This window comes from Danio rerio, chromosome 24, assembly GCF_049306965.1.
Source record: "Danio rerio strain Tuebingen ecotype United States chromosome 24, GRCz12tu, whole genome shotgun sequence".
Classification (NCBI taxonomy): domain Eukaryota; kingdom Metazoa; phylum Chordata; class Actinopteri; order Cypriniformes; family Danionidae; genus Danio; species Danio rerio.
This window is the reverse complement of record NC_133199.1, coordinates 21,285,341-21,304,252: the sequence shown is the minus strand read 5'-3', so window position 1 is coordinate 21,304,252 and position 18,912 is coordinate 21,285,341. Positions and strand designations below refer to the sequence as shown.

Below are 18,912 nucleotides of genomic sequence, written 5' to 3'. Positions count from 1 at the left end.
CTACATACAATTTAGCCTACCCAATTCATGTCTTTGGACTGTGGGGGAAGCCGGAGCACCCGGAGGAAACCCACAGGAAGGCAGGGAGAACATGCAAACTCCACACAGAGACGCCAACTGAGCCGAGGTTCGAACCAGCAACCTTCTTGCTGTGAGGCGACAGCACTACCTACTGCGCCACTCCCTCGCCTTAAAACAGCTTATGTAACTTAAAAACTTAAGTTAGAACATGATTAACTTAGTTTAATAATGTGGTGAGGGGGCGTGGCCGAGAGCCGTGGGAACGGAATGAGGCCGCCGCGTAAGTGGATGCACCTGCGGTGCGCACCGGCCTCGAATCCCACGGAAGGAGCACTGGACTAAAAAAAGAGGAACGATGGCAGAGGAAGCCGAGAGAGGACCGGGCCCGAGCATATTTTACTTTTACTTTTGCTTTCAGTTTGACGGCAGTCTCCGTGAGGAGCTGCCGTCCCTGTTATTAATAAATAATTTAAGCCTGCGTCGGTTCTCCACCTCCTTCTTCCCGGCGGCCAAAGGGCCGTGAACATTATTACAGTGGTGCCGAAGCCCAGGAGAAGGAGGGACACATTGTCCTGTTGCCCTCGCCGATGAAAGGGGGGCGAGTGGTCGGGAGTTAACCCGAGTGGGGGAGAAACCCGTTCGTCTGCCCAGAGTGCCGGTGCGGTCTAAGGCTGGCGAGGAAAGGATCTGCCTGCTGCCGTCTCCCAGCATGGGGAGGAGCAGGGGACGGGGGGCTCACCACCGGAAGGTAAAGTGCTGAAGGGAGTCATCCTACAGAACCCGGGGGAGTCGCCGCGATCCGCCATGATGCCGTAGCCTGCATCCGTCCACCGAAGCAGGAGCGGAGCAGGAGACCAGAGATGCCGCCAGCCTCAGGGCGCCCCGGCACTCTGGGCAGACGAACGGGTTTCTCCCCCACTCGGGTTAACTCCCGAACACTCGCCCCCCTTTCAGCGGCGAGGGCAACTGGACAACGTGTCCCTCCTTCTCCCGGGTTTCGGCACCACTGTTCACTGTTCGGCACCACTGTTCACGGCCCTTTGGCCGCCGGGAAGAAGGAGGCGGAAAAACGAAGCAGGTTTAAATTATTTATTAATAACAGGGACGGCAGCTCCTCATGGAGACTGCCATCTAAACCAAAACAAACGGCCGGCAGCCACTCACGGAGACTGCCGTCAAACTGAAAGCAAAAGTAAAACAATATGCCCGGACCCTGTCCTCTCTCGGCTTCCTCTGCCATCGTTCCTCCTTTTATAGTCCAGAGCTCCTTCTGTGGGATTCGAGGCCGGTGCGCACCGCAGGTGCATCCACTTACACGGCGGCCTCATTCCATTCCCACGGCTCTCGGCCACGCTCCCTCACCACAAATAAGTTACAATGAACTAAAAACATATGCCGTATGCTGTCAGGACTAAACATTCATATGATTTTTTACAGTGTTGGACTACCCAACAACAAACTGTATGATTTATATTCATAGTTATATGAAGTTATATTTTTAAATTGTTCTATAAATATATCAAAACCTTATATTTTATTAGTAATTATCAAAGCTTAGAGTTTAATATGGACAATTTTAAAGGTGAACCCTTAAACTCCAGACTTTTGAGTTGTTGTATTTGATATTGCTCTATCCTCCTAACAAACCATGTATTAATGAAAAAAATAATCATAATCTTTTTTTTATATAGTATTGTAAGTTAGTTAGAAAAAAAATAGTCTTGAAAATATGGTTTTGTGCTCCAGGGTCTTATATTGTAGTTAAAAATCTATATTATAAAATATAAATTATAAAATATTTTAAACATATCTATATTTTAAAATTAACAAGAAAAAATGAAACTTTATACTTTAATAGAAGTCAACGTTATCTTGTTTGTCGGGCCAAATCAGTTTCAGGATATGAAGTGCACAATAAAATATTTAATTTTCAATATAATCCTGAAGCCAAACAAGCCTTGATCTACTGATATGCTCTTATCTCTTGCATACTTGCTGCAAAACTGTGAAACGCTGAATCAAAAGAATCATCAACACTTTGAGCTGCTTTTGATGCACAACAAAGAAAGCCTTCTCTGTTTTCCTCCATTGTATGTTTTTTGTGTGATGGTGTGTGCTTTACCTCTGGCTGTGGAAAGAAAATGCTGAATTTAGCTGCTTTGAAGAGGTTTTACAGACGCAGAATTGAAGAGGTTTAGTCTTTAACTCGTGACTCACTCTTCTGTCTGTTTAGCGTTCAATGGGCAAATCTCTGCTGCTTTTTGAAGCTATCATGAAGTTTCAGTTCGCCAGAAGGAATGAGAAAAGAGAAAAGTAAAGAAATGTCAAGTGTTTTATGACAGTGTCTTTTGACTGAAGCTTGTCTGAAGAAAACTGTATCACTTTCTTTCTCCTGTGGAGGATAAAAGTGGTGAAAGACGCATATGACAAGCCCACTGCAGTCATATGTTAGGAACAAAGTGTGCATTATCATTTCTATAATATCATAGTAATTGTTAACATTATGAATTAGCCTTTGTTTTAATACTTTTGGTTGTCTTTACTGAAATTGGATTTAAGCTTATTTTTTACTACTTAGCTGGAATCAGTGTTATTTTACATTATATACTTATATGAATATATCCAATTTGCTTTTAACATTTTTTATTTAATTTAACTTTAAGTTTAATGATGTTACATGTGTTTGTTGATTTTAAATATTTCTATTTAGGCTTAATATATAATTGTTTTAGTAATATTATATAAATCATATTTAATTAAAATATTTAGATGCAGAAACCTCTAAGTGCCATCTGAAATGTTCTGCTAAAATCAGCATTTTTCTCAGGCTGGTGTGTGTAGTTTAAGAAATTTTACTCTTAGTGCAAAGAATAGGTCATTTTCATTGCCTTTAAAGTGAAATAACTGAACATAACCATAGGATGTTAAGAAAAATGCAAGTTTTAGAGGACATTTTCAGACGGCACTTAGAGGTTTTTGCATTTGAAGTCTTAATATATGCACTTTGTTTTATTTCAAGAGAAGCAAATAAGTCATTGCTGAATGAGATTACACCATGAGCAAACAACCGAGAGAACTATTGTGAACTAAATTGACTGATTCTTGAAAAGTTTGTTCCATTTATTTTATTTTTTTTAAATGACCTATTTCTTTAACCTTCCTGTCATGTTCTAGTCAAATCTGACCGATAAACAACTTAAGACACTCTTAAATATTGTGCTTTACATCTGATTGCCTCAAGGCCTTATGATATCCTCCACACCATGCATTTGAGCATATAAAAGTGATGATCACCTCTTTCATTGAATTTTGAGTGTTTTAGTCAACCTTGTTAATAATAAATGGGCAGTATTTATGATACATGTATTTTAGATATATATTTTAAATACAAAATAGGGTTTTGTAATTTGTATCAAAATACTTTAGTGTTTTGTATTTTTAAAGTACTGTAAAATACTTTGTTAGAAATCTACATCAAGACATCATATAAATGCCCCCTCTGATTGGTGCGTTGGATTTCCATGACTCTTCCATTTAAAGAAGAATTGAAAAAATCTTAGGAGAAATAGTATACTGTACAAATAACAGTAGTTTTGGATGGATTGCTGATGCCAAATGTTTGTAGTTAAACGAGCTACATAAAAAAGAAGCCCTACAGTGAATACTACAACACTTCATTGGCTATTTTAAATGCCAGTTTTTGATCAGTAGGTCCACTGTATAGTTAATAAAGAGGAAAGATATAGGTTTTAAGATGTCACAGCATATGAAACACAAATATTAAATAATCAAAAAACCCTAATACAGTTTTTACATTGAGTATTGAAGAGAAAGATTCTGTGAACAAAGCATTTATTAACTTTTTATTTAACACCTTTTTAAAATGTTAAGAGGTAGAAATATTCAATGTACAGAGATGATGGAAATTTTACTGGCCACATTTGCCATCAGATATTGTTTACTTCACAGTTTAATGGGGATGGGATTGATTGAATATGTCTAATTGATGGAAGATTTGCAAAGAAATGTCATGCTCTTTTTTTTATTGTTTTGTAGAATTTTTAAAATACAAAATACAGTATTTTATGTTGATATATTTGTGGCTGCTGTACTTTGCAGTTTATTTTCATACATGTAAAATTAAGGTATTTGGTATTTTATTTCATTTTGGTAACTTATTTTAATGTATTTTTTATAATATTACACCAGTGGTGTTACCGGTCAAAAGTGACCGCCATAAGAAACGAATGGGTTTCCAGACTATATTCTTCCATTAGACAGAAAACGTCCAGATATACTGTACACCATCCCAACTCACTCACTATTTGTATTTTCACTGCAGTTATTTTATATCTAATTCTACAAATTCATGTTAAACACTACTTTGAGACATCTAAAGAATATAAAATAGGGTTTTTGTGTTGGTTTTTTGTGCTAATTAAAGAGCAGGTTAAAACCACCGGTCGATTTTGACTGGAAAGACTAAAGTAAGGGGCGGGAGGCGAACACGACAGGAGGGCCAAACATTCAGTATGGCAACACATAAAGAAATAGCATTTCTTAAACCCAGCAGGATCAGAATTGTCTTTATTAAACTTAACCAACATTTGTATTGCAACTAGAAAAGCTTCATTCTTTGTTCAGATCCAGATCCCCTCAAGCTTTTATTTTCGATTGCCCTAATGCAGATCTCTTGTGTGTAAGCATTATACATGAACATGCATTGATCTTGTCCCTTCATTCCAATGAAATGTAATACATTTGCCGGAACAAAGCTTGGATCAGTTTTCTGCAGCTATCTTGTATTTCAGGTCATCTGACATTTCAAACATCAAAATGATGATTCTCTTGCTCTCAGTCTAACTTTAGATCCCTATCTGTATCTCTTCCTCCCACAGAAACCGGTTACATTGATCCAGTGCTTATAGAAAAATACAACACCCCGGGGTTTGTGGGTTGCCTGTCCAGAGTCCAGTTCAACAGCATCGCTCCTCTGAAAGCGGCACTCAGGTCCCGCGGTTCAGTGTCCGTCTCGCACCAGGGGAAACTGGTGGAATCAAACTGCGGAGCTTCACCCCTCACCATCCCACCCATGTCTGCAGCAACCGATCCATGGCACCTGGATGCAGGTTAACATATATAATGTGTTTAAGCAATTCATCCACATACACATTTTGTTTACATTCATTATAAAAATTAGACAACAATTTATAAACACTTGATATTTTCAGAACTAATGAAATATTTATCATACAAATTTCAAGGAAGTTTAGTTATAGCAATGTTTTAGTGCTTCAGCAAATCCCTCGTTTTGGATGAAAGCACAGTGCTCAATATTGGAAAACAATTCAATAAAATTTGCATGAAGAAATATTACTGCTTAAATGTGTGAATTATAAAGACACAGATCCCAGCTAAAGTCTTGACCCAACTGACCAACCATTGAGCATCTGCATCATCCTGTCCTCCTGTGGATTTTGAATGTTTCTGAATGAGTGACTTTGTCAAGATGCAATACTCTAGAAATCACAGATTTTGATCAGCTTGCCTTGCTATATCTATGGCTTCATTTGGCTTTTATCTGGACAACCTGCTGCCAGAGGGTTTCAGTCAGTTTAGAATTGCTCACCATCTTGCAAAGTCGGTAAATGCTGGTTGTGTACTATATTTTAAATAGGGATTGTCAAATATTTTAAGATATATTTTAAGAAATATTAAGTTCGTGTCTAAAATTTAAAGAAGGTGATGTGTGCCCTCAATTGAGTCTTTAAAATCTCTCAGTGAGATACATCAGTATACCAGCACTGCTACTTTACTCTCCAGTCTGACCCCCTGAATGAGAACTTAATCAGGGGTAAGAAACTGCACGTCAAACAATGCCAGTTCCAGAAAACACCCATTAAGTATGTAGTCACCATGGACCTGTGGTAGCTCAAAGGTAATTAGGAGCTAAAATGATTTCTCTCAAAATTTCACTTTCGAATTGCCGAATTAAACTCAAAAAGAACGTTCAGAGAGATTTCAAATACTATGCTCCTTTTATACTCAGAAATAAAGGTATGAGAGCAATCACTGTGGTGGGATTTTTCCAAAAGTACACATTTGAATCTAAAGGGAAGACGCTGGTATGTTTAAGGGTACCAGTTTCTACCATCAGTTTTTAGATTTAGAAAAATATGTACTGTAAATTGGTATTTTTTTAGGGTACCATCTCTTCTAAGAGCACCTTAACCCCGGTTAATAAATCTGTCAAATGACAAAATGCAGTGCTTAATTTGAGCCAGATCCTGTTCCGGAAAATGTCAGATATTTGCATTCCAGTATTTATTTTAATTGATCCGACATTGTGATGTAATGTAATGTGTATTTATATAGCGCATTTATTTTGTATGGCCGTACACCCAAAGCGCTTCACAATCATGAGGGGGGGTCTCTCCACAGCACCACCAGTGTGCAGCATCCACTTGGATGATGCGACGGCTGCCACAGGACATCGGCGCCAGTGCGCTCACCACACACCAGCTATTGGTGGAGTGGAGAGACAGTGATGGAGCCAATTCGGTGGATGGGGATGATTGGGAGGCCATGATTGTAAGGGCCGATAGAGGGACTTTGGCCAGGACACCGGGGTTACACCCCTGCTCTTTCACAAGAAGTGCCATGGGATTTTTAATGACCACAGAGAGTCAGGACCTCGGTTTTACGTCTCATTCGAAAGACGGCGCCCACTGACAGTGTAGTGTCCCCTTCACTTTTACTGGGGCATTAAGACTCATGCAGACCACAGGTTGAGCGCCCCCTGCTGGCCTCACTAACAGCACTTCCAACAGCAACCTAGTGTTCCCTAGTGGTCTCCTATCCAAGTACTGACCAGGCTCAGCCCTGCTTAACTTCAGTGAGTAACCGGTCTTGGGCTGCAGGGTGATATGGCTGTGACATTAACTTGTGTGTGGTGAATAAGCAAAGTCTATGTGGATTGTGTGTGCGCGCACACACATGACGGTAGTCACCATGCACAAGTTAAAGGAAAAATCTATTGGCCCTCAACAAAATTTTCAGCCAATCAGTTTTCTTATGTTTACAATCACTCTCGTTGGTTGGTGGGGATTGTTTCATGCACAGTGAGCAGTGTAAATAAATAATGGTATAATGCCCAACCTAAATAATATTTGTGTTTTCAAAATGACAAAGAGGCAGTCAAACATATTTTCATTTTTTTAAACCACGAGTAAATCTGATAATGAGCCTGATCAAAAGAGTCTTGAGAAGATGGGAGTGAGTGAATGGACTAGAATAGAAGCAAGCAGAAGCAAAGCAAACTAAAGTCAGCCAAAAAAAAAAACATGACAGAAGAGAAGAGCTAACTGTGGGCTTTTCTTGAAGATTAGACTGAGTCATTTAATTATTATTTTTTCACCTGGCACATAATAGTGAAGTAAACTTAATAGTTATTGTTCATACGATTTACATTTGTAGCTACATGTTTTTGTTCTCCATGACTGATCTATAGCATTTTATAACACAAAATGGTACACTTTTGTACTGTTAAGGTACTAAAATGTACCTGTAATGTGGTACTGGTATGGACTATTTGCTGTAGGTACTAAGAACTTATATGTAGTGTGCCCTGCAGTGATAGCTCTCCTACCTGTTATTCTAAGAGTGTAGGATCACTTAAAACAGGTCTAATCAGCGATCTCGAAATTCAGGACAATTTAATTTGATCTCCTCTGTGTATCTCTGTTTAATGATATGAATACTTGACCAGTAGTAATGTGTGTCTGGAGTATAAATGTAAACATGCAAAATCAAAACAAAACTTTATATCTTCATTATAAAACAGTAGGTTGTCCCAAATCACATACTTATGCAGTGTTCTATGTCATTTTGTAGTATAATAGAATTATGGTGTATGAGTGGTGCAGTCACAGGGAAAGTTCTAAAAAGTATGTGCACTTTAAATACCCGGATGATGCACTTATTTAGCCAATAAAAAGAAGTGTGGAATGTTGGACACTTCATGCTCTCAAATTTTACAGCTTTGCTCACGTAGTGGAATGGAAGAAGATATTAGACAGTAGACACTATGGTTGGATTATTTATTTTGGATTGCACAAGCAAAATTCTCTAAAGCAATTGATTATGCTACCTTTCAATGGTGAATGCGGTTGTATTTATGACAGGTACTGTTCACTAAATTGGCAGCGGTTAAACATTGACATGGAAAAAGTTTTACATTTCCAATTAGAAACAAAAATAATTAAATTGTGTTCCATTTGGGACGACACTAAACTCAAACACCATGGTTACGTGTATAAGTGCATAGTGTTCACAAGCATAGTGTATTGCAACTCATTTGGGATTTGCAGCCAAGGATCACAAGATGAATTTGTTTTAACTGTTGTTTCATTGCAGATACAAAAATCCAAAATAATAATGTAAACAAAAATCTTTTAGTTCTAAAAATGAACTGAAGTCCTCCTGTCCTGATTCTAACACTGACCCAGTTTCCAGCATAGATTTGCAGCTATGAGTTAAAAGTTCTTGCTGAGAACTCCTTGCCAAGTACAAATGGAACCCAGCATTATTTCCCTGGAGTGGCACAAAACCCCTTTGACATTTCATTTCCAATACTAGTTTATTAGCCTTGTCAACTTCACAATGAAGCATTGACCTGACCAACAAGATCTGCCCACCTTTTATAGAAAACAACCATAATGTGCCTCTGAACTGCCACAGTTATGGCATTGCTTTCAATTTGATTTAACATCAAACACAAATTCTGGACGAAAGTGGCACATGTTAGATTCGACAAACTAAATAAACGGGCCTCCTGTTACTCTGCACAGCAATTTTCTAAAAAGGTCAATTCCCAGTTAGTGAGCAAAATAGCTCCTGTACGGACCGATATTCTGGACTCAGCTAAAACAGCATTAGATTAAACCGTAATATGTTTGTTTATTTGACAAACATGTTAGACAGGAGGAAAAGCTACACCGTGAGCTTCTTAAAGTTAGTCCACTTGTATATGTAATACATTTTTGGAGAAGAGAAAATGATTTTATATTAGAGTGTTTTCAGTCTACACTACCTGACGAAAGTCTTGTCATAAGGTTTAAGAGCAACAAATAACAACTTGACTTCTAGTTGATCAGTCTAAATCAGTCAGAAATCAGTCAAGTTTGGTGAAGAAAAATCATGGTTTGGGGTTTTATTTAGTATGAGGGCATGCGAGAGATCTGCAGAGTGGATGCAACATCAACAGCCTGAGGTATCAAGACATTCTTGCTGCCTATTACATTATAAACCACAGGAGAGGGCAAATACTTCAGCAGGATAGCGCACCTTCTCATACTTCAGCCTCCACCTTAAAGTTCCTGAAAGCAAAGACGGTCAAGCTGCTCCTGGATTGGCCAGCCCAGTCACCAGACATAAACATTATTGAGCATGTTTGGGGTAAGATGAAGGAGGAGGCTTTGAGATGAATCCAAAGAATCCTAAACTTTGGTAGTCCTGCATGAAGGCTTTCTTTGCCATTCCAGATGACTTTATTAATAAGTTATTTGAGTCATTGCAGAGATGTATGGATGCAGTCCTACAAAATCATGGGAGTCATACACAATAGTAATTATTTTTCTACTGCACCATGACTTTATACTATATAGTACTGTACATTATTTCTTGTTAAGTAACAAGACATTTGTCGAAGCAAAATCAGACCTTACTGTCGTAATTAAATAATTTAAAATCAAGGCATGATCATTTTATTTTGGTTTAAAAAAAAGTGTCTAAAGGCCTTTGCCTTTTATACAAGCCACTTCTGATACCAAATGATCAACCACAATTCAAGTTATTATTTGTTGTTCCTAAAACTTGGATAGGCGACAAGACTTTTGTCATGTAGTAAGTCCCACATGTATTATATTGATAAGATTCATTCTAATACTTTACATTAGGTTTGGCCGGTATGACTGTACATATATCATTACCATGGAATGAACTGTGTACCGTAAAATATTTTTTTATTCCATATATTCTGTGCAATGTAAATAAGTGGGATGCAAAAGAAACTATATTTTCAACAAGAACTGATCACTTTAAATTGCAATTGTTTATTTTTTGTATATTTGAGGGAAAGAAACTGCTTATACTTCCTTAAAGTGTTTACATATTTATACTTTCATATTTAAGTTTTATTTTCCTGTTGGGATATATTTTACATCTGTGAGAAAATGTTAAATGAGAAATGTTTATAAAAACAAGGTATCTCCACATAACGCTGTGAAAGTGACATACAATGGAATTTATTGTATATCTGAAGTCAGATTTTGCCTATTATGTTTATTTATTAGGGTAAAAATAAAATACAAAATAATCAAGTCCTTTTCTTAAATATTCATTCGCTTATTTGTTGTTTTTTTTAAAAAGCCTTTTTGTACATTTTCTGGAATTAGTAACTTTGTAAAAAACAATATCTTGAAAGAAGATATTGTTACCGTGCAATAAACTTTGTCATACCATGAAACAAAATTTTGTTCATACCGCATTGTTAGCCCAGCAAACATTCTTGCCCAGGTCCATGCTGGCTTTTTACGAGCACTGTGGTGTACGGCAAGCCCATTCATTGCTGCGCACCAGTATTATTACGGTGTCGTGCCTCGGCTGTGTATTTAAGAATGACTCTTCCTGGTTTGTTGTTCTACCTTGTAGCACATGCTGCTAATGATTCTCTGTAAACCAATAGCATTCAGCTACGAATATAGCTCCACATTCTGATGTGCTCGATACCCTTCGGAAAGGTTCACAATTAAGTGAACAGTTTGGTTTGCTTTTTTTTTGTTTTGTACATTTGACAACGGAATAAGACATAAATGCATACTGTACCAAAACCAGCCTGATCTCACGAAGAAACGTAACTATTTTACGTCTTGTCAGTTTAGTGGTCAATTCGTACGAATTTGTATGAGTTCAGTCGTACGAAAATGTACGATTTTATAAAGGAGGCGTGGCACCCAACCCCATCCCTAACCCCAACCGTCATTGGGTGATGAGAAAATCGTTCTAAATTGTACGAATGAGATCATACGAATTCATACGAATTAGCCACTAAATCAGAAGTTAAGAATTGCTGTGAGATTGCGTTGACCAAAACATACTGTTCAGTGCAAATGTGCCATAAAAAATGATTCAGAACCAGAGATTTGTGTTAAAAGACAACACTGTATGGAACTACACTGTAAAAAATATTTGTTTATTACCAGTTTCCGTATTTAGTGTTTTGCCTATATTTACGATTGAGAATTTCATAATGGGACCTTAATCTCTGCTCTGTCGACTTTTGATGTTGTTAAATTTACAGTTTAACAAAGTGACTTTTATTGACATTTTACTTGTTTGAAATAAAATAATGTTTAAGAGATATTTTATGGAGAAATGAGTGTGTAAAACAACAGAAACTGTACTGGCAGCTTATTACAATTTGCAGCATAAAATACAACACCAACCCAGACAATACATCACTTTAAACTATTAAAAATGTTCATAAAAGTCACTTTTTCCAACTTTAAAGGTTAAAAGTTGTCAGAAGAAAGATCAACATCTTTAAAAAAAAATAAAACATAAATCACAAAATATATTATACAACTGTTAATTTACAGATGTTTTTTATCGTGTCAATTTTGAACTAAACTCCGTCTCTGAACCAACACTCAAAATGCCTTTGTGGAGAAGTTAGATCCATAACAGGCATTAAAAGCTTAAACATTAAAAGCTATATTTTCACCACTGTGGGTCTTCACATAGCCTATTTAACAACCTTTGTCAAGTTAAAATGTTGTTATCTCCTATAGGTGCTGATTTCCCCTTCAATGAGGAAAGAGTCATACCAGATGGAGTTAACAGAAATTCAGCTATAATAGGAGGTGAGACGGACACATATTGATATCTAATTCAGATGAACTGTTTTTATGCTGTTGTTTAATCAGTGGGGAATGTGTTCTCCTTGCAGGCATCATTGCGGTGGTGATCTTCACTATTCTGTGCACTCTGGTGTTTCTGATCCGGTACATGTTTCGCCATAAAGGCACATACCACACCAATGAAGCCAAGGGGGGAGAGTCGTCCGAATCAGCCGACGCCGCCATTATTGGCACCGAGGCCAATTTCACAGAGACCATCGACGAAAGCAAGAAGGAATGGTTCATCTAGGGGTGCACAGACTCTTTCAGAATCAGTTTTTTTTTCAGTATCAGAACTAATGTTTTGGGATCAAGCCCATCACCGGTTTGAGAAACTGTACTGTACATAGTGACCGGCTTGTCTCTTTCTATTGTGTTTTGGCAGAAGTCTTTTAAGTGTGTAATATCTGCATCACGTTATTGAATCACGTCACCACGTGTTCCTTTTTTTTTTACATGAAATAATAATTTTGCCAAAATCCTTTCTTTTACGAAAAGTCGAATCATGTTCTTCTTGTGTTCTTCTGATTATACAAAAAGTCCTTGTGTGGAAAAAGTTCTAGACAGACTGTAAAGGTTCAATTCTCTATATGAATATTTGATTTAACTCACTGCACAATCGACAGATATTTATCTTTACAATGACATTAGATTGTATATCACCGTTATTTCAGCGAGGGGAAGAAAACAAGGCATGCACCGAGAATTATGTCAAATCTACACTGTCTATTTGTAGCCTTTTGCACAGCTATGCTCATCTATTTCTCGTGGAAGCCTTCGGTTTATTGTTTTCTTTGCCAAACACCTCTCGCTCTTAAGCATTTGTTTTGCTGAAGGCATGTATCATGGCATAAAGATGTTATTTTGACATTGTTTTGTCTGTGATTCATTCGTGCAGGCTGTGAGAAAGCATTGGCATATGACACCCAAACGTATTATCAGCGTTTGTTATTGTAGATGAAGGTGAGACCACTGAAAACCCATTCAATGATATAATTCAAGGTGCCTTTTTGGATTCAGTAGCTGTCTATGTGCATTAAAAAAAGGTAAATGCAGAATCCCAATAAATGAAATGGCACTTTACATTTTTGAGATGTATTTGTCTGAGCAGAAAGTATCAAAAGCCAGTTTTTGTAATCAAATAAAACATTAAATAAAAGGTCAACTTTTTATCTTGCGATATTTCACAATTCTATTTGATTTCTGATTTCATTTCTCATAGTTTTCTAGTGTTGGGTTGCAGCTGGGACGGCAACTGCTGCGTAAAACATATGCTGGATAAGTTCCGCTGTGGTGACCCCTGATCAATAAAGAAACTAAGCCGAAAAGAAAATGAATTAATTTTTCATCATGTACATTTTATTAATATATATGCTAACACTTTATTTTGATGGTCCACTGGAGTATTAGTAGACTGTCTGCTTAATATCTGTTAATACTGCTGCTAAACACATTCAACTGACTATAAGAAACTTTGTATGTACGTTAGCTTACAACCCCAACCTAACAGTCTACTTATAATCTATTGAGCATTAGTTGGCATGTAGATACAATGTAACTTAATTCAACAAACCAGACCATTAAAATAAATTGTGACCATATATACTACATAATAATAAACATTCAATAATATTACACATTATAATAGTAAGTTTAGAACCTCTTTAAATTCTCACTTTATATTTTTTATATTATATACTGTTAATCAGTTGTTCTACATCTGATAGTCAGAATTGCAAGATATAATAGTTAAAATAATAATAAATAAATTGCAATTTAGTTATCTCTTTCGATTCTGACTTTCCATCCCTTTATTTCTCACAGTTGCTAGTTTATATCTAGCAATTTTGACCCTTTCATCAAAAAATGTATTTCTCATTATTTTAAAGTCATATCCTGCAGTTCTGACTTTTTTCTCAATCCTTAGTTTTTATCTAGCATAGTGTTTACATTTCAGAATTCTGACTTTTTGGATTTTTTTCCTCACTTTTTTCTTCAGATTTGCATTTATTTATTACAGTTGGAAGTTTGTTCTAAAATTCCTTATTTTCTTTCAGATTGTATGAAAATAAATCCTTATATATATATATATATATATATATATATATATATATATATATATATATATATATATATATATATATATATATATATATATATATATATATATATATATATATATATATACAGTGCTCAGCATATATAAGTACACCCCTCTCAAATCTATCTTTTAAATTCATATTTTTAATAGGAAGCTATATATTATGTTTGTACATATATATATATATATATATATATATTAGATTGGTCAGTACTGAAGCCAAATCTGGAGCTAATGTAAAAAATAACTAACGATAACGATCCAAAAATATATATGTTAGTATCGTGTTATAGACTTTGGTAATTGCTGGAGTGATATGTTCATAATGGCTGCATTAGAGAACAACAAATAAGAATTTTGAGATAAAAAGTCCCAAAAAAATGACCTTTTTTTTTTTAACTCTGTGGCAAAAACAAGCTTAGCAAAATTAGATCTGATGGGTTGAGGAAAGCAATGTTATATAAAAGTTTTGAATGAATGGATTTAGTTTGTATACTCTAAAAAAATTTTGATGTCTGCAAAATTGTTGCAAGCAATTCATATGCTGGATTTAAACAAACTAATAAAAATTTATCAATAATCAACTTAATTTGTTTGTTTAAATTCAGCCTAAATAAATTGTTAACAACCACTTACCTTAAAAAATTGAGTAAATACAATGAATCATCTTTGATTCATTTTTCAGTGATTTATTAAGAATATATTGCACTGTACATTTTGTCAATTTGTCAAATTTTGGTGTCAAAATGATTATTTCTCTTTTTTTGTAAAGTATAAATTTACTTTTAAAATAAAATATGCAATAAAACTCAAATTTCATAGATATTATAATTTCACTAAGAGACATGGTACACAGATTGATTTTAGATAACTGATATATACGAATACAATTGAAGTCAGAATTATTAAACCCCCTAAATTATTAGCCCCCCTGTTTATTTTTTTCCACAATTTCTGTTTAACGGAGAGAAGATTTCTGAACATAAAAGCTTTATTAACACATTTCTAATCACTGATTTATTTCATCTGTCCATGATGACAGTAAATAATATTTTACTAGCTATTTTTTAAAATTAAAAACAGCTTAAATTCTATCCAAAATAAAACAAATAAGACTTCTTTCAGAAGAAAAATATTATCAGACATAATGTGAACATTTCCTTGCTCTGTTTAACATCATTTGGGAAATATTTAAAAAAGAAAGAAAATTCATAGCGGGTATGTGTGATAAATATCTAGGTTTAACATTATGGAAAATCTGTCTTAAAGTAAATCCAGGTTTTAGTTAAGAGATGTCTTTGTCTCATCAGCACTGAAAAAAATTTTCAAAAATTATTCCTTTTTTTTTTAAGTGGTTGTAAACAGTTTATTTGGGCTGAAATTAAACAAACACATTAATTTGGACATTACTAAATTCAAGTTGTTTGTTTAAAATTAACATATATTGTTTGCAACAATTTTGCAGACATCATTTTCTTTCAGTGAGCTCATACCTGAATTTGAAAAACAGGATATGAACCGTTTTTTAATTTAGATAAATTATTCACTTGAAGGCTTTTTGTTTACTGACATATTTGGAAGGGTTTCAGTATTCATAACCACATCTCAGATAAAACTGACATTCAAATTGACCTTTTGAAAGGCATAATGGGGGACTAATTCACAAGAATGTCTTGGTGTTTCACACATTTATATTCTAATATCAAATTCATCATCCCTCATTTCCATAAAGAAATCTGAACATTGTTTTGTATAATTGCAAGGTTAGTCAGTTAACGTTCACAATAAATGAGATATATGAATATATTTTTATGAGGATATTTTGTAGATGACCTAGCCTTTCATCGTGTCTCATCTATACGTGTCTTAGCAGAAGTCTGAATGTTCAAAGTGTTCTGAAGATTTGTGAGTTCAAAAAACTAAAAGATGTATGTGAATGTTCCTCGTAGTGGAGACAGAAAGATCATTTTCATCATTTGACCCCTTTTCATTTTCCCTTTTCAGTATTATTTTGACTTTACGTTCTGTGAGGGTGATTTTTTTATGACAGATCTCTTCTTTGAAATGTTTTATTATTACTACTACTTAGTTTGACATCTCACTTCTGCTGCCTCTCATAATGTAAAGGCCTTTTTATCAATGTAAATATAGATTTTGGCCCACAAAAGTTCAAATCTTTTATTGTTTATGAGTAAATATGCAAGTGAAAGTGTGAACAATATTTACTCATCATCGGTATCTCATATTCTGATCGCATTCTGCTTGTGTATTCGACTTGTTTTAACAGCAGCATGACCACTGTATGTGAAACTGTACATACTGTACTTTAAACTATTGTGCAATATCACAATTGTATTTACTCCTGGGGGCATATTTTTTACCTTTTGTTATGATGTCGACAAGTCAGGAATGAATAGTACAATACTTTTTATATTTAGAGCAACTCAGTTCTCGACTGGCCGTTTGACGTAAGATATTTGTACTGACCTCTTTTCATTCATCTCATCAATGTGTGAGGCCTGACTGCAAAATAAGAGAATTTCTCATCAATGTGGCTATTCTTATGGGAGGGGAATAAAAAGATGTATCTAACTGATGTTTGTCCTGTCGTTTCTTCAGTGGCAACTACATTAACGTTGGGTTGCGATTTAGGTTTTCTTTCTTTCTTTCTTTCTTTCTTTCTTTCTTTCTTTCTTTCTTTCTTTCCTGCTTTTAAAGACACAAAAAGACATATAAATGTATAACTATTTTCAACTTGTATTTATTTATTGATTTTTTGATTTTGTAGTATTTTAGGGTTCCGGAAGTAAAAAAAAAAAAAGTACAATACAAATATTTAAATTACATTACATTTTTTTGTAGTTTTATCATTTATTTATTTACTTTTGTTTACTATAATAAACCCAGTTATAGTTAACGAAAACCAATTTGTGTATTCATTTCTTTCTGTCTTTCCAGACTCTAAATTGACACTAAAAGACATCTATTAAATGTTTAATAATCTTCAATAAATGTTTCATGAGCAAACTCGTTTATGAAATCAGTTTAGATTTCATGTTTGATCAAAAAATTGACATAATGAGAAGAAACATTGGCAGATCAAGTATAGCAATGTCACTCAAATAAATACGAATACAATACAATTGTCGTGATTTCAAATCAGGCAACATTAGAGAATATCAAAGCAACAATCACCGTTGAACTTCCAGTTCTTTTTAAAATAATTAAATTGTTAAACAAACCTATTCATTCATAAGTAGTAATATTCCCTGATAGCATACAAATATGGACAGTTATGTGGCATTGGTGGTCTTCTTTTGGCCCAGACAAAATGAGCATGAGCCTGAAGTGGCCCGCCTGTGCAATCGCAAAAGGGGGCCAAAGATTCCAATTCATGTATGGACCATTTAAAGCAAAGATTTGACACTCATGGCAAAATGTATTCTGAATGTGAGACTAAAGTGGCCCATGTAGAAAATGGTCAATTTGGCCCAAATGATGAAAATGTGGCATAGTCAATTAAAGGTAATCTCGGTCTAAACCCAAAGGCTCACATGTGTACATGTAGATGCAAATGTGGCCCAGTTAGTATAAAACATGTGGGCCACTTTTGGCAAATATTCAAGTGGTGCTCGCTGCAGAGCCATTTGGGCGAGCTGAGCTCCAGCGAGGGGGAGCTTGAGCTTGAGCTCCACCTTTTTTTGCACTTCTTCTACGAGTGATGTCACTGGGGGTAGGGTTAGGGGTGGGGTTGGTGTACGCATTAAAACAGCTTACAGGAGGCAGAACGAGAGCTCATGCTCCCCCTCGCTGGAGCTCAGCTCTGCTCAAATGGCTCTGCAGCGAGCACCCTCTCCAAATATTTGGCACAGTAAGCTCTTTCTAATGTGGCTGTGAGCCTAAAGTAGCCCGGATGTGATATGGCAAATGTGGCCTAGTTATCTTAAGACATATATGGGCCACATTTGGCAAATATTCGCCACAGTAAGCTCTGGCTAATGTGGCTGTGAGCCTAAAGTTTCCCAGAGAAAATATGGCAAATGTGACCCAGTATCTTGTGGGCCACTTGTGGCAAATATTTGGCACAGTAAACTCTGGCTGTGTGGGTCAAATGTAAGTGTAGTGTGGGCTGAATCTAGACCAAAATAAAAGCAAACTGAGAATAGGGTCAGTTTTTGTGCATTTTGGTTGAATTATGGCTGATATGTATTATTGCTATGGCTTAGTTGTGGCCCAAATCTGGCAAACAGGAGTGTGCTGCCCAAGTGCCATCATTCTATGTGGAATGTGGGCCAGATGTAAGTGTTTGGTGTGGGCTGGATTTTGATAATTTTGCTATCTTTGTTACTTATAAATTGCCAGGATCTCAGGAGAAAAATAGGTACAGGTAATATTTTTAATAATAATAATAATAATAATAATTTTTAAGTAATATTTTGCCTGTTTTATTAGTTTATTTCATTTAGCCACTCATTTAGCCATTTCTTTTGGTTTTGGTCTTATTTACTACAATAAATCTGTTAGTTTTATTATAGTTAACTGAAAATAAATTCAATTTGACACTTCAAATAAAATACCCTTAATCGTTAAACCTTTTTCAAAAATAATAATAGAATGTGTAAAAATCAGACTTGAAGAATTATGTCCAAATCTACCAGGAAACTAAAACTAATACAAAATTCATTCAAAATATATTTAGTCTTATATTGTAGCTATGTGAGGAGTTGATATGCAAAAACCTCTAAGTAGCATCTAAAGGTTTATGTTCTGTTGCTTCACTTTAAAAACAGTAAATGAAAATTATTCATATATATATATATATATATATATATA

At 35.4% G+C, this 18,912-nt stretch overlaps 1 protein-coding gene across 4 annotated transcripts in view; it reads left to right on the top strand.

Moving 5' to 3' along the window:
• Nucleotides 1-12,846, top strand: part of cntnap2a (contactin associated protein 2a) — a 760,628-nt gene extending 747,782 nt beyond the window's left edge. For 3 of the 4 annotated variants that reach the window (XR_012399148.1, XM_009297353.4, XM_068217086.1), the window contains 3 exons: nt 4,920-5,150; nt 11,871-11,942; nt 12,029-12,846. Coding sequence is in view for 3 of the 4 variants with exons in the window: in XM_009297353.4 (XP_009295628.1) it covers nt 4,920-5,150; nt 11,871-11,942; nt 12,029-12,228 (503 nt within the window). In the remaining variant the exon portion in view is untranslated. 4 annotated transcript variants of the gene reach the window in all.
• Nucleotides 12,847-18,912: the final 6,066 nt, after the last annotated feature.